The following is a 16,233-nucleotide window of genomic DNA, read 5'->3' on the forward strand; positions in this document are numbered from 1 at the left end:
TACTTTCATTTTCCATTAGACATGGAAGTAGATTTTGGTGCAGGGGCCACATTTCAGTTTATTTAAATGACAGTAATTGAAACATTGCCAGGTATTTATTTGGTTGCTCGTATTTATTTTGGCTTTTTCTTTCCCCAGCAAGTTGATGTGGAAAAATGGGTATGTGTTTCTATGTATTTGCAAATAAGTTGTTTAAACAAATGCACGTTTGCTGTTGCCTCTAATCTTTTTTGCTTTGCTTCTTAGCGTGGCTTGTCCTGTGAGTCTTCAAACTAACTGCTCTCTTGTAATGAACACATATTTTACTGGTGTCTAGGTAGAACCTTAAAACTTTTGGTTTTGCTTCATCTGAAATGAGGTATATTGAGAAATTCTCCCTACCTAGAAGAATATGCTTTCTATAAGCTTTGTGATTATGATATGCTTCTGATCAACAGGAATCAGAATTGTTCATCTCATATGCAACAAATCTCAACTACTTAATCTGAAGGTCCTCCTGCTTCATTCTTGTATTTTTCCCTGTACAGAAATAGTTTGTTGTCTGTACTAATGCAATCTTAAAAAGTAAAGGTATTGTCAGTATCATGAGGAAAGATACAGATGCAGGATTCTGGAGGTGAAGTCTGGACCAACATTGTGACAAATCATGTAAGGTGGCAATGTTAGTACTTGAATGTCACTTTCCTCTTATGCTAAAAAGAATCCTGAACACTCTGAATATTCTGAGAAATTGTCTCACCAGCACTGGTTTTCTAGAGCATGCAGCGCAGTGAAGCATGTATTATTATTTTTGTTCTTGTATTTTTTTTTTTTGCTCTGTGACTTAATATATTGCTTTTTAAAGATTGGCTTAACTGATGGCTTCATTGTAACTTTATTATTTTTCCTGATCCTGGGATATGATTCTCTTGATAGTCTTAATATTTTTTAGCATTTTGCTACCTTTTCAGTAGCCTTTCAGTGATATTTCCCAAATGAGGGCATATTCTTGGCTCTTTGTGAATCTTGGCTCTGTCTCACTCACTATATTCCTTTATATTGATGAAAAGCTATTGTGTTTTTTTTTTTGCCATTTCTGTGATGATGATGATACCCATATAATTTTGAGAATTACTACTTCTATATTATATTTCTGGCAAGAATTTAAATTCATCATCTATCTCTTCATAGCTAAACTATTACTAATTTTGTTCAACTTTTTTTGTAGTTGTCATTTTGAAATTTCATGTCTTCTGTGCCTATGGAGTTCTGATCCAAGCTTTACACTGTTCTGTCTTGGGAATAAAAGCCTGTTTCTAAGAACATGCTGGTCATCTTTTTGTGGCTCCCTGCCAATATTAGCTATCCTGAACTGAGTCTATCTTTTCTCATTTTTGTACCCCCTTACTTCCATCACTCTATTTCGGTGCTGTTCCCAGATCACTTTTTCTCGAACCAACCAGTCAAGCCACTTTCACGTCTCCTGGAAATAGAACACATAAACAAATGGGAACCCTCTTTTGCTTTGTCTGTATTTTCCTTCTTTCCTCTGTGTAACCTGCCTCACCATGTGTCTTTTCTCTCTCTTATTTTCCTAACAGTTTCACGTCTCAGAATTTATTCTTCTCAAGTTTATTTGTACATCTTCAGTGTCAAGATTGCTTTCTGGATCTGAGAAAGAAATGGAAGTAACATTGAGCTGAAAATCATGCAGTTCAGTTGTTCAAGTAACTAGCTTCATAACCTTATGTAGGCCATCTGTCGGCTGTAACCTCCTCGTCTGTAGGATTAGAATTAGGACCAGTCCTTTCTTGCTCTAATAATATTGATGCTGAACCATGCCATGTAGATATCATATAATGAAAATATCCTGCTGGATTTGTTTGAGGAAACTGATAGTCATTATGAGTATGTGACTTGGTAAATTTTGATTTGAGCTCTTTCTTCGAAGACTCACATAGTTCAAATCTTCCGCATTTGCCGTTAGAAGTTTGAAATTCGTGTGTAACCAGTACCTTGAAGGGTAACAGAAAACAGTTTAAACCCCCTGCCTATCTGTCTGCTCTGTGGGGCCTCTTCTCCTTTGTCCCATTGATTAAATTAGGATGGGTCCCATGACCTTGCTTATATTCAGACAGTAAGACCCTCCACCCCCAGTCATTTCAAGTCACAAAAGTCTCATTTTGGTAATCATATCGTGCAATCTTCTGTATGATAGAGGAGTCTGAAGCTAATGTACGTTAATCTGTATTGGAGCTCAGGCCACCCCAGGCGGGGACCCTGGAAACACCTCTCCCTTCACACTGCTGGGTTCCTCACACCTCTGCCCATTGCCCAGTGCTCCTGCCCCTGTCACGTGCAGCGAAAAGAGGGGAGAAGATGGAAGTTGGAAGGAAGTCCTTCTTTTAAAATGAAATATTTTTTAATGTTTATTTATTTTTGAGAGAGAGAGAGACAGACAGAATGGGAGCAAGATAGGGGCAGAGAGGGAGACACAGAATCCAAAGCAGGCTCCAAGTTCTGAGCTGTCAGCACAGAACCCGAAGCAGGGCTCGAACACATGAACCATGAGCTCATGATCTGAGCCAAAGTCTGATGCTTAACTGCTTACCTGACTGAGCCACGTGCCCCGAGCAGGAAGTCTTTCTTGATAACAGGGCCCTGCATTGGACTTGTCAGGTGTTAAGGTGGGGGAGGGATTTCTGGGGAATGCCTGTCACCAGAAACCTGACCTGTGGTTCCTTGCTGCAGCCAGTGATCCTCCTGCTGGTCAGTGGTGATGACTGCCTTGTCCCAAGGCCTCTTGGGAGCATTATGGACATCCCCTGGCTGGCTCTTTCCAGGGCAGCCAGTCTGTCTGTTGGCAGTGAGCCTCCTCCCTGCACTCTGCTGCCACAGCCTATCTGGCCCGTCTCTTCGTCTTGGCCTTCAAGCACAATCAGACACTGGTCTCTTGTGTCTCACTTCCTAAGGAAACAGGTGTCCCTGAAGCCACTCTCTTCTAGGCTTGAGGGGAGGGCAGGCTTGGGTGGGTGAGATCAGGGCTCAGAAACTCCCCAAACCTCCCTTCCAGAAACCATCCCTTTGCTCCTGATCGCTTCTAGAAGACCAGAGCTGAGGATCAGCCAAAGCAGCAAGTGGATTTTCAGCCGCCCCCTTTGGGGGTATAACGGTGTAGTCTGGAATGTGGTACTGTTTGCCATCGCTGTGTGCTGAGGCAGGTGTCCAATTTTAACAGTTATATTTGCTTAACTACACGGTGCATTTAACAGCCCTCAGATGAAGACCTTTAGGAGCCTTGTAAAATTTACATATATATGGAAATTCAAATGGCTTCTTTGTGAATTTTCTGAAAGCATAATTCTGGATGGCTTCATCAAAGGTCAGTCAATCAGCCTTAATCAGTCTCTTCCTCCACATCTCCCTCCCTTCCTCTCTCCACTTGTTTCCCAGTGTCTCTTTGAGCATCTTTGAGTATTTTGCATTTAATCATAAGCCCATTGAGTAATCAAATGTTGCTCTTTGTACATGAAGGAAGAATAACGTTAGTGAGGCCTGGATTAACCAGTGATTGATTGCCTGTTACTTCCACCTACTCCACCCCAGCCTTCTGGCATCCCTAACCCATAGCATTGGCTTCTAACATGGGCCCTGGGGTTGCAGGTCATGGGTGGAGCTGGGGAGAAGGGATGGAAAAGATTGTGATGTTGTGAGATGTGAAGCATTGTCTATAGACTGAATGAAGTCTCATATGTATACTTGCTCTTTTCAAGAATACATTGATACTGTTGTAATTGTTAAGATACAAAATTCTTTCAGTTCCTTAAGTCAGTAGCAGTTTAAAAAAATAATGTGTTTTCATATGCATGTACTGTTATGTAAGGGTCTGTGAAATGCTTTCAAGTTATCAAGGTTTCTATGTGTTTGAAATGGTTTGGAAAAAAAGAATCTTCTATATTTTGATATACAGAATTAAAAAATTTTTTAACATTTATTCATTTTTGAGAGAGATAGAGTATAAGCAGGGGAGAGACAGAGAGACATACACACACACACACAATCTGAATTAGGCTCCAGGATCTGAGCTGTCAGTACAGAGCGTAACGCGGGGCTTGAACCCATGAACTGTGAGATCATGACCTGAGCTGAAGTCAGGATCCCCAAATACAAAAATTTTTATATGTAGGTGGTGGTATGAGTATAGGTGAAGCTTTATGTATCTTTGGGTCATTATGATCCATATATTCTGTGTAGAGATAAATTTGTTAGTTTTGATTCAGAGAAATTTTTTTTCATGAGACAAGCTATGAAAGAGGGAAGCCTTAAATGGCTTTTTTACTTCATATTTTAGGTGTTCATGAAGCTTAGTGATTTATTTATAAACCTGTGTCAGAGAGCCAAAATGGGAGGATTTATGGTAGCTTATCAGAAGCATTTATTTTCCTTTACCCTTCAAAAGAAGAACTGGATAATCACACACACATATATATTTTCAAATTCATTACACTCAAAAGAAAAGGCAGTCCATTAAAACCCTGTAGAGAATTGTCAATAGGTTGAAAATGACAACAGTTATATGATCAATCTGCTCCCAAAATATAGTAAATTATTTAAAAGATACCAGCATGCACCTGTAACTAGGTAGTCATTAATATGAGCAATGAGAGGGGTGCCAGGGTAGTTTAGTCAGGTAAGCGTACGACTTCAGCTCAGGTCATGATCTCATGGTCTATGAGTTCAAGTCCCACTTCGGGGTCTGTGCTGACAGCTCAGAGCCTGGAGCTTGCTTCGGGTTCTGTGTGTGTGTCTCTCTCTGCCCCTTTCCCACTCCCACTCTGTCTATCAGAATAATAAATATTAAAAAATTTGTCAGAATAATAAATATTAAAAAAATTGGTAAAATATGAGCAATGAGAGTCCATAACCATGGGCTCAATGATTCTGGGTATCATTCCTCTTTAATGGTAGTGAAAGCCAAGCCCCTTTTAGATGCTCACTGGGCCTGCAATCAACATGTCTGTCAGTCAGTTCAGCCTTGGATATTTTCACTGGAGAATCCTTAGGAAGTTAAGCATTTATATACAGTATTTTTAACATAAGAGAAATAGTTGAGCATTTTGTTATTATAAATATACATACATATATCCTATTCGATAGTATATATTGATCTACACTTGGACCTTGGAGTTGTTTCTCTTAAACTTCTTTCGTTCCCTGAAATATGTTGGGAATATTATTAATTTAAAATAGCCACCAACACGCATGGACCTAGAGGGTATTATGATCAGTGAACTCAGAGAAAGATAAATACCATATCATTTCACTTACATGTGGAATCTAAAAAACAACAAATAAAGAAACAAAAAAAAAAAACCAGAAAGAGACTTATACAGAGAGCAAAATAGTGGTTGCCAGAGGGAATGTGGGGTGGGGGGTATGGTCAAACTAGGTGAAGGGGATTAAGAAGTACACAGTTCTAGTTATAAAATAAGTCACCAAGATGAAAAGTACAGCATAGGGTATATAGTCAATAATATTGTAATAACGTGTGGTGACTGCACTTAACGGTAGGGAGCTTTATGTAATGTACTCACTGGTGAATCAATATTCTGTACACCTGAAACTAATGACACATTGCAGTTTTATTAGTTATACTTCAGTTAAACAGATAGTCATCAATAACCTCAAGTCTTTGCTGGTGAAATAACTTTCTTTTTTCAACATAATGAAATTTACCAGAGGTATCCCCACTTTCAAAGTAGAGCTTGCCAGTTGGGGCATCTTGATACATGGAGAGAAAACATGACAAAAGAGGTGAAATTCAATGGTTAGCCTGTGTGAAGGGTAGGACATTTCCTGCTCTCAATGGAAACTTCACTTTAAAAGGACCTCCTGTATCGAAATTTTGCCCTAGTCTTTCAGACTGTCAGATTAGATAGTTCTTTTTAGTTACAAGTCCCCAAATACTTATTTTGTGCTAATTCCCTATCTATATAATTTTTGAGAAGATTATTTCAGTAAAGTTTCTTTTAAAACTTATAAGAAATGTCCATATATAGAAGTATTACATTTTTAAAATTGTCATTTCATAAAACTGAAATAATAGTTTATTTTAGTAAAAAAATTTTTAGTGTTTATTTTAGAGAGAGAGAGAGAGAGAGAAACACAAGTAGAGGAGGGGAAGAGAGGGAGACATAGGATCTGAAGCAGACTCCAGGCTCTGAACGGTCAACACAGAGTCCAATGATGGGCTTGAACTCACAAACTGTGAGATCATGACCTGAGCTGAAGTCAGACGCTTAACCACCTGAGCCACCTGGGTGCCCCTGAAATAACAGTTTATAAAATTCAAAGTTGAACTGAAAGGCCTGGTTATGGTAGAGGAGTATTTTAGGTCACCCAAATCATTGTTTCTTTCTTTATACCAGCAACAGATTGAATGTAATTATGCATTCTCTTGATGTCCAGTGTTTGATTGTAATTTTCCTAATGGAGTATTGCTATTCTATTTGTTTTCCTAATCGTAATCATTCGCATATGCTAAGAAAAGCCCTCAGATCTTTCAGCTGTGCTAGATCAAATTACATCAACTTATAGACCAAAAAGACTATTCTGCTTCTGTTTGCCATCTATTGGATCCCCAGGACCATCTAACTTTGAGTGACAGCATAAGGATATCTAGTTCTCTTTCTGGTTCATATTAATGTAGCACAATGAGGGTTATGCCTCCAACTCTTGCTCACATTTAAAGTTTCATCTGACCTACCAATTTGGAAGTAATTACACTAACCCTGAAATACTGGGTTACTGCCACTTTACCCTAAAGAACTGAACTCTCCCCCTTTGTGTTTCATTCTCCACCAGTTTCTTCCAGGACAGAAAGCCGTGTCAATCCGCATTGGTGCCTGGACTCTTACTGTGTTTATAGTCCTCTATTTCTGTATCTTGTCTAAGAGAATTTTAGCTTTTATCTAATGACCTTTGCAGGAGGGAAATAAATAATTCTTTCAGTAAAGTGTAGGCATAAGGTGATACTCTCTAACCTAAATCAAGCCTGTTCTCGTCAATATTCATCTTTATGCATCAGTTTCTTCTTTTTATCGTGTCAGCACTTTTTAAAGGATTTTTGTTACTCTTTTTCTGTTGCTTTTTATCATATCGAAACAATGTTTATACTGAAATTAGAATAAGGTATTTGTCCTTTTTTGTTTTAATTTATCTTGCTTTCTTTTTGACTCTTGAATGATCCCCTTTGGATTTCTCATAATGTTATCACTTTGTTATCAGTAGCATTTAAACCAAATGGACCATCCAGTGGTTTGCACAAAAGGTTAATGTCAGTAATGCCACAAGTAGTCTTTTGTGTTTTTGATTATCTTTTGATAAAGTGTGTCTGTTACATGACTGTTCTTTCTCATTCTGCAGATGGATATTTTGGCCTTTGCTAATTTTCAGTATTTGTTCTCTTTTATCGTATATCTGGATTACTCTCCCCTGTGACTCACCCTTCTTGTAGTTAGACATTACTTAGAAATGGTAAATAGCAGCCCACTGCTCGGACTTTCCTGACCAGTCTTTTCTCTATTTACTACAGTTCAGAAGTAGTTTAATCTAGAAAACAGAAAATCAGACCAAGAGCAATTCTCAAGGAAAAATCTCCAAAACCAAGCTCAATTAAAAAACAAAACAAAACAACTCATGAATAAAGTATCTGTTATAAACTATGATCTGTACCAAAAGTTTGGAATTTTGTTTTTCTTTGAATTAAGGCTTTAAAAAAGATTTTTCCTAATTCCTCATCTAGTGATATTTACATCACTAGAGATCTCATAATAGGATATGATTGGCCAATTTCATCATGGAAAAATAAGTTTTCTGGTGTCGTTTACCATTGATATCACTTACAAAACAGCCTGTATTTTTCAAGATAAGAATGAAATGGTTCTTAACTCATTTTCCTTAGATTTTTGATATTAAAGCAGTGCTGGCTGACTGAGTCAGAAGAGCATACAACTCTTCATCAGGGTTTTGAGTTTGAGCCCCACTTTGGGTGTACAGATTACTTAAATAACTGTTGAAAAGTAAAATACTAAAAATGAAAAAAAAATCCCTCTCACAGTATAGTTGCCTTTCAGTAACATAAAATTACTCTGCATGTATGTTTCAGGAAGATAACCTTTACAAATATTATGTTAGATAACTTCCCCTTGCTATTTTCTTTAAAAGGAACGTGAACATGTGTATCTTCTCTGTAGGACTTAAACACCATGGCAACTAAATTTAACCCTAAGTTTGGACATATAGTATCATTTTTCCTCCTTAGCCTTTTTCATACATGAACCTCTTCTAAGAGGAGGAAGTCAAACTTTATGGGTCTAAATAAAAATGAAGAAATACATGTACAAATTATGTTTTGCAGCAACAAAATGAGCTATTCTAATATATTCAAAAACATGAGAAGAGATTATCATTTAAAGGGAAAAAGAGAAAAGTTTTTGTGTTTTTATGTCAAATACACATCTCAGAATACGTAGTGTCTAGAACCTGCTTATTGTTATTTTGCATGAGGTATAAACAGCTTATCACAGCATCTTAATTTACAAGACACCTTACCTGTTTCTAATCCACTACTTTAACTAAACTTTGTTGGGTTGCTATTTTATATCACTGCATTTTTATGCAAGAGATGAAATCAAGGTTTTATAGAGCATTTTTGGAGTATCATTTTGAGATTATACCTTTGGTTCTTGTGGTGCTCAGAGTCTTTGTTAAAATTGAATCGTGCATTAAACTTGAGCAGCATGTTTTCATAGAAATAGGAAAAACTGATAGAAAGACCATTTCAAAGAGAGTTTTGCCTGCTAAAGCTTTTCTCTAGCATGTAGTTGATACTAAGTTTTCTTGTGATACCACAGCCAGTGTGGTGTTTTTTTTTATTGTTCACATAACTCTATTTTGAACAGTGGAATCTTTATAAATAAGAGATGTTTTTAATAGTCTTTGAAAAATTGTATAATATTTTCTCTCTTTTCCTTCTGCCCCTACAGAAATTCATGATGAAGGTAAGACGTTGGATCATCTGGTCTATATGTAATACATTATGCGTTTTAAATTTGGTGACATGTATTTCTTTATTTTTTAATTCACTGCACTTTTCTTCACACATTCAAGTTTTTAAATATTAAATCAAACGTTGGAACTTGTATATTTAAATAAATCATTTAAATTTGACATTTTGATGAAACAACATTTGACGTTTTGGGTCATATTGTAACATTAACTTTTCTATCAAAACTTTTTTTGTTTAATAGCTTGCCATGTAGAATTTTCACTCTGAGGATTATTGGCTGTTTTGCTTTTAAAGCTGTCTTGCTTGAATACAATAGGAAATTTATATTCTGGGAAATTAGAAGAGGCACTAAGAAGCTACTATCTAATTATCTGCTCCAGGAGAAGTGAAAATAATTTAACCCCTTTTCATTGCTTCACCAAATTACAAAAATGGAAAGATTTTAAAAGACATGCTGAAAGAGGAGAGTAAAATACAAGGAGATGTCGTTGAAGGAAATATGAAGAAGAAGAAGAAAAGAATGTCATTCTTTTGAGACATAAACCAGAAGTTTTTCATTTCATTTTTATGTACCTACCTACCATATTTTCTCATAAAACATTCACAAAATTTAATTTTTTTATTCTAAAACCCAAGAAACAATGTATAGGGAAATTTATTGTATTCACTTAGCAAAGGCTTAATATAATTTAAAAATTCAAAAGAATGTCATTTCAAAAGGTACAAACTATGAAACCTGTTCAATCCAAATTCTCGATGTAGATTTAAAAAGTTGCATGGAAGAAAAGGAGGCACAATGTCCATTGACTATTTTGTCTATTGAGTCTATAGAGTCTGTTGAGTGTCTTTTGAGTCTATTGAGTTACACAGCTAAGCCTGTCATTCATATTTTCCAAAACTCTGTACCAAACGTGTTGTGGGGTCCCCACAACTGGACAGTTTGAATGGGTGACAGAGCAGATAACGTCTTTGTAGCCACCTATCAACAAGGACACAAAATATTTTCCAAAATTTCAAATAACAGAAGATACTATTATAACCTTAACATTGGGGAAAGAGGACATTAACCACTTAATTAAACATCATGAAACAAGCACTTTAGTTGGGAAAATGGTATAAATAGCAGCAAAACATGAGTATGTTCTCTCCTTGCAGATATGAATACATGACAAATGAAATGGGGCTTGAACATTGTTTTTCTTGCCAAATCTGCATTTACTCTACTACTTTTATCATCTTGCCATTTTATCATATCCATCTCTTATCCAATTCCATATCTACTTCCCCTTGGAATAATTCCCTGAAACTTCTCTTTCAAGCTTTTTCATGAGAGCAGGTTCATAGAAAACTCCGTGCAAAGAGAAAGATAATGTAGCATTGAAAAGGGCACTTGTGGTGAGCACTGTGTGTGGGAGATGAGTCGTGATGAGTTCTACTTCTGAAACCAATATTGCACGGCGTGTTAACTACCTAAAATTTAAATTAAAAAAAAAATAAAGACGATGTAGAATCAATTTAAACCAGGTAGCATACCTGGAATAATTTAACTAGGGTCTAATCCCCTTTAACTGCAAAGCCAGAAGCAGATGGTCCAGAAAGGTTAGAATCTGACTAAGCAGAGGGTATATGCCTGAAGTTATAGTAACTTAAGCCACTTAAAAGGGAAATGATGCTGAGTTTTCTTTAGCTTTCACCTTCCAATCATGATTTGCTTTGGGACATTGTTTAACCTCCTAGAACCAGACAGATTTTTCCTTGTGGTGAAAGCCCATTTCTACTCTTGGTGCAGCAGTTGGTTAATACTGTCATAGACCTTAGATCTGGCCCCTCAGGAGACTTTTAGATTAAGATACCCATCAGAGGTACCTTCCAGTGCCACATGGCCATCTCGACAATGTTCAACTGACTTTGTCAGATACATTTATTTTGCGCCAAAGTCAGATTTCTCATTAATTATTATAATCATTTTATGAATCTCTTATGTGATTCACTATTAAAGATGGCAGGGCTGTGAGTGTCTCCCACTGCTTGGGGACCCATAGGTTGACCAGAATACCAGGCTCCACAATTCTGTATGGTTCCTGTTGATGTTGTGCCATTCACATTTGCATTTTTAAGTCACTGTCAAATGATTTAAAAGCTTAAGCATGGAGATATTGTTCCATTTTTCTCCCTAGAACAACTCCTTTACCAAATTTTACTACTAGGATTTGAATGTAAACTTAACAGCTTCTCTGCTTAAATATTTGAGCACAATGAAAGAAGTTCTCCAATACAAATTTCTTGTTCTTGTGTATTGTGTTACATTTTGGCAATGTAGTTAAGTATCACCTGCAGAAGTAAATTCCCTTTAAGATTTCATTGTTTTACTTCTAAAATGGCATGTTTTGTCATAGCAGTCGAGGGATATAGAAAAACGCTGCAGTCTGACTTAAGACAAAAACAACTTTTGCTTAATAAGGGCCTGGAATTATGATAAATGTCCTACATTTACTAATGTAGCATTTTTATACAGAAAAAATTAGAAAACCAGAAAATTTAAAGTATTGAGGTATTATATGGTTAGTAAATTAGTGTTAAAAGAGTAATAACAGTAGAGACATGATAATAAGGTAATACATAACACAAACACATATTTAAAGAACACAGAGCCAAAAAAGAAAAAAACCCACCAAAACAGCAGAAACACAGTGCTAGTAATTTGTGTGTGTGTATAAACCTCTTCAGTTTATTGTAGTCATTCGTATTATGATTTTATTTTTTATACTTTTCTGCCCTTATACTTCAAATGTAGTTACAGTGATCCAATTTATCCCTCTTCTCACAGAGGGTAACAGATGAATAAGTCATGCCCTGTGGTGGCCTATTGTTCTAAATAAGTGTAAACACAGAAGCATTTACACCAAAGTTTCTACGTACAGTGTGGGTCCCCTAGTTGGACATCTTTAGCAACATCCTGGCAAGCCAGAAGCATAGAAATGCCTAATAATATGAAACTGATGTTAAGATAATTTGTATAAAACTTGAGGTGAGGCTGGTTGAAAATACATACAGCAGTGTTGATTAGATTTTGTTTGAATGTCCTCTAGACTCTTATCCACTTACAGCTCATGAGGTCATGTGTTTACATTGTGGAACATTAACCCTGTCAGTCATTTCAGGGTTAATGGGTCCAAACCCACACACACAGCTGAAAACATGCTTTTCTGTTTTTGTTTAATTTTAGAGGAGAGAGCCTGAATGGGGGAAGAGGAGTAAAGGGAGAGAGAGAGAGAGAGAGAGAGAAAGAGAGAGAGAAAATCTCCATACTGAATGTAGAGCCAGACATGGAGCTTGATCCCATGACCTTAGGATCATGACCTGATCCGAAATCAAGAGTCAGACACTTAACTGACTGAGCCACCCAGGCACCCCCGAAAACACATTGTTAGTTGATATTTTCAGAAAGTCAAATTTTAGCTTTTAATAACTGATGGTTAGCTCTCCAACATCAGAAATCCTGAGAGTTGGGAAATGATAGTTGTTAAATGTTTTTGTTATTTTTCCCCCTAAAATGGCAGTAGTACCTTAACATAGACCCTCAACATCTATGGAAGACCACAGTAGTCTAGAGGGAGCTGACTTCTGGATCTTGGTTCTGCTGGGGGACAACGAAGGGCTAATGACCAGCAGCTCACTAAATACATCACAGACCCAACCAACCTTAGGGTCAGGGCTAAGGTACTGACAGCTGCATTTTCAGGGACAGTATAGCCTAAGTCACACTTGGAAATGTACTTCAAGGACTTGTAAATTCCAGGTAATATTTTTACAAAAAGGATCTAATAATCCATCCCATAGTTGGAGGCATTAAGAAACATACAAAGAATTAACTCTTTAGAAAATATTTTAATATTTATTTTTGAGAGAGAGACAGAGCATGAGGGGGAGGGGGGAAGGGAAGAGAGACAGGGAGACACAGACTCTGAAGCAGACTACAGACTCTGAGCTGTTAGCACGGAGCCCAACATGGGGCTTAAACTCACGAACCGTGAGATCATGACCTGAGCTGAAGTCTGACACTTAACTAAGACACCCAGGTGCCCCACGAAGAATTAACTCATAAACTCGTTTTCTTTGTTGTTAGTGTGCAAATATTTGAAGGAAACTAAGTGGGATCCAGTATATAATTGTTGAGTAAATGAATAATTAGACTTTTCAGAGAAAACATTCATTTTCATTGCTGAAGAAAATATTATATGAGTTTATTATGCATGATACCCTTGGCATCAGGTGTACTGTACCTCCCAGACAGTAGACTTCCAATATGTAAGACAGATTGTTTCTTTCATGTAATACTTCCTGGAGAATTAGCAGGACTAGTTGAAGTATAGATGGCATTTGTGTGACCTGAAAGTTTGTCTGTCTCATGTAAAATGTCATTTTCTACTTCTTTTTTAAATTGACACAATTGAAATCAATGCTTACTTTGCCCATATGTCAGAATCCAAAAAATGGTTAATATGTTAACTTCAAAAACCACTAAGATTGTTGTTTTCCTGTGTGTGATCTTGAAAGAAGGCCAGTCTTGAGCTTACTGCTCCATTAGCTTGATTGACTCTTAACCTAGTTGGTCTGGCAGGATTCCCAAAGCATAATATGGTTATATAGCTGAGTGCTTATAGGTTTAGGTTTGGGAGGCTAAAGGGAAAACGGACCTTTGTTTCAGGGTCCTGATACATTACCCAGCAGTGGTGCTCTGTTTCTTATTGAAATTCTCAAGGGAAATCCAACAGTCCACCTAAGGTACAGTGTTATAGGGTCTGGAATGAAGAACTCTAGAACTGACTGGTTATAGCCATTTTGTGAAGTACCAGAAGTTCCCAACATCAGATGAAGTCCCTACATATATGTTCACTTGACTTAAAGCAGGGACCAGGCCAAATTTAACAAAAATATTGACACGACTGACCAAATCAAAAAACACAGAAAAGAACCAAGGTACCTCTTTGAATCAATTTCACATACATAATTCATACAAATTCACATACATGCTTGTTGAATGTAAATAAATATAAAAAATAAAATGAGATATTAGAGAAAAAGTAGTCCAGACCATGTGACAGAAATTGCATTCACTTTGTGTTAACTGTGCTCTCATAATTAACAAAGTTAATTTAGTATGGGTTATTGTCGCAACCCGATGGCCTGGGCCGCTCCTCCCAGACGACTGTTTAGTCCTTCCCGACTGGCAGGGAGAGAAAAAGGGGCAGGAGAGGGAGACGCAGAGAGTAAAGACAGAACTCACGGTTCTCCCATCAGGCGAAAGAGAGCGTTCATTCAAAGAACTGTTCTTTATATAGTCTTCAGGGGGGGAAGACAAGGCAAGCTGACCTAGGCAGGCTACAGAGTCGGATGCATATCAAAGAAGCGCCCCGACTTTGCCTCAGCAATCTTGGGGGATGGAGAACTAACACTGAATACGGTTTTCATCTTTTGTGTGCCTTGGCCACTTGCATCTAGCTCAGCAAGACAGTCGCCAAAAGTTATTTTGACCAGGAAATGGCAATCTCCAGCCTCCAGATGCAAATCTTGTTTACTGGCTCACTCAACGGAGTGATAATCCTTGCCTGAGGCAGACAGAAAACTTGGCAGCCCTCGACAGACAGGTTATTTGCATACTTTTTCAGGAGTTCTATTAAAACAATCTGCAGCATAAATTTGTATTTAAGTGGTGAGGAAATCTATAGTATAAAATCTATAATTGGAATGTCTCCTTTAACTTACCCAGTTTGAACATTTACATATATGTGTGTGTGTACATGTACGTGTGTGTATATATTATGTATAAGTGAACTAAAGCAAAGCATTAGAGTAAAAGCATCATTTGCCACTTTTGGGTTAAATCTAAGGCCATTTCCTTCATTTAAAAAATAAATTATTATTTTGATTGGTATGACTGTCAAGTGTTCCTCAAGTTTAGGTGTATTTTTTGGCTTGGAAACCTATATCTGGTATGAAAATGTAAGTTCCTATCAAAGTGGTCCACATCGGACAAGATGAATAAAACTGCTCATGGCTACACTGAATCAAACATATTATTTAAAAAAAAATGAATCCTTTTCAAAGAGTGCCTCATTTTGAAAAGGAGTATGATTTTGCAAAGTAGATTTTCGCCTTTCCCTCTCAGTACATGAAAAAAGTGATTCTCCTTTTTTTTTTTAAAGCAGGTTTTCTTATTTGAATGCCTTTGAAAACCTGTTTTAAGAATGGTTCTGAGGTCTTTTGAACTTAACATGTAAAAAAAACATTATCCTAAGGAATTATATGGAACAGTAGGAAGGGGGTATTTTTTGAATGAAAAGAGGTATAGTGGTATAATACATTAATGTACTTTATTGGGGCACCTGAGTGGCTCAGTTGGTTAATCATTCAACTCTTGATCTTGGCTCAAGCCATAATCTAATGGTTCATGAGATCGAACCCCACAATGGACTCTGCACTGACAGCATGGAGCTTGCTTTGGGTTCTCTCTCTACCCCTCCTCTACTCGTGCACATTCTATCTCTTTCTCAAAGTAAATAAACTTTAAAAAAAATGTATTCTCTTGACTTCTTAAAGTATACATAAGTCAGTATCATCACTCTTTATCCTAATAAGCTCTCCCAGTGATTTGTAAGCATGCTGAAATTTGAGACGCATTTCTTTATTTCATATTTTAAAAATTGGACCCTTTTTAAAAAACAGTTGGAAGGCATGAAACAATTTCAAACCTGTAGATGACTTGATCCATTGTGTGCTTTAGGAAGTCTCATTCATTGCACAGATATTTATTTAGTCCTCACTGTGTGCCAATCATTTTGCCAGGAACCTGGGTACAGTGGTGACTAAGGTACCATAGTCCCCACCAGGGCAGTTCACAACGTAATGGAAATAGAGACAATAAATAACTACGAGTAGGTAATTACAAATTATGATAAGTACTTAACAAAATCAAGTTCAATCTTCAAGAAGTAGATCAACTGTCAGATTCTCAGGAGAGATTTTCTTGGTAGCCTTATCCCAATTTAAATGTTCTTTCCACAGCACTTTGCTTACTTTAACTTTATTCCTTTCTATTAAGTGTTTCCTTGATGGCAAGAGAATATTTTATTGATGTAATTAAGTTTACACTTTTCTTTTCTTATATCGACCCTTTCTTCTAT

At 36.9% G+C, this 16,233-nt stretch overlaps 1 protein-coding gene across 1 annotated transcript in view; it reads left to right on the forward strand.

Annotated features, from left to right (window-relative positions):
* The window catches only part of RYR2 (ryanodine receptor 2), a 526,329-nt gene that overhangs the window by 88,413 nt on the left and 421,683 nt on the right, over positions 1-16,233 (forward strand). Inside the window, exons 4-5 of the mRNA XM_029919427.1 lie at positions 139-159; positions 9,027-9,041. Of these exons, the coding sequence (XP_029775287.1) occupies positions 139-159; positions 9,027-9,041 (36 nt within the window). The remainder of the gene's footprint in view (positions 1-138; positions 160-9,026; positions 9,042-16,233) is intronic.

This window comes from Suricata suricatta, chromosome 2 (genome assembly GCF_006229205.1).
Source record: "Suricata suricatta isolate VVHF042 chromosome 2, meerkat_22Aug2017_6uvM2_HiC, whole genome shotgun sequence".
NCBI classification, from domain to species: Eukaryota; Metazoa; Chordata; class Mammalia; order Carnivora; family Herpestidae; genus Suricata; species Suricata suricatta.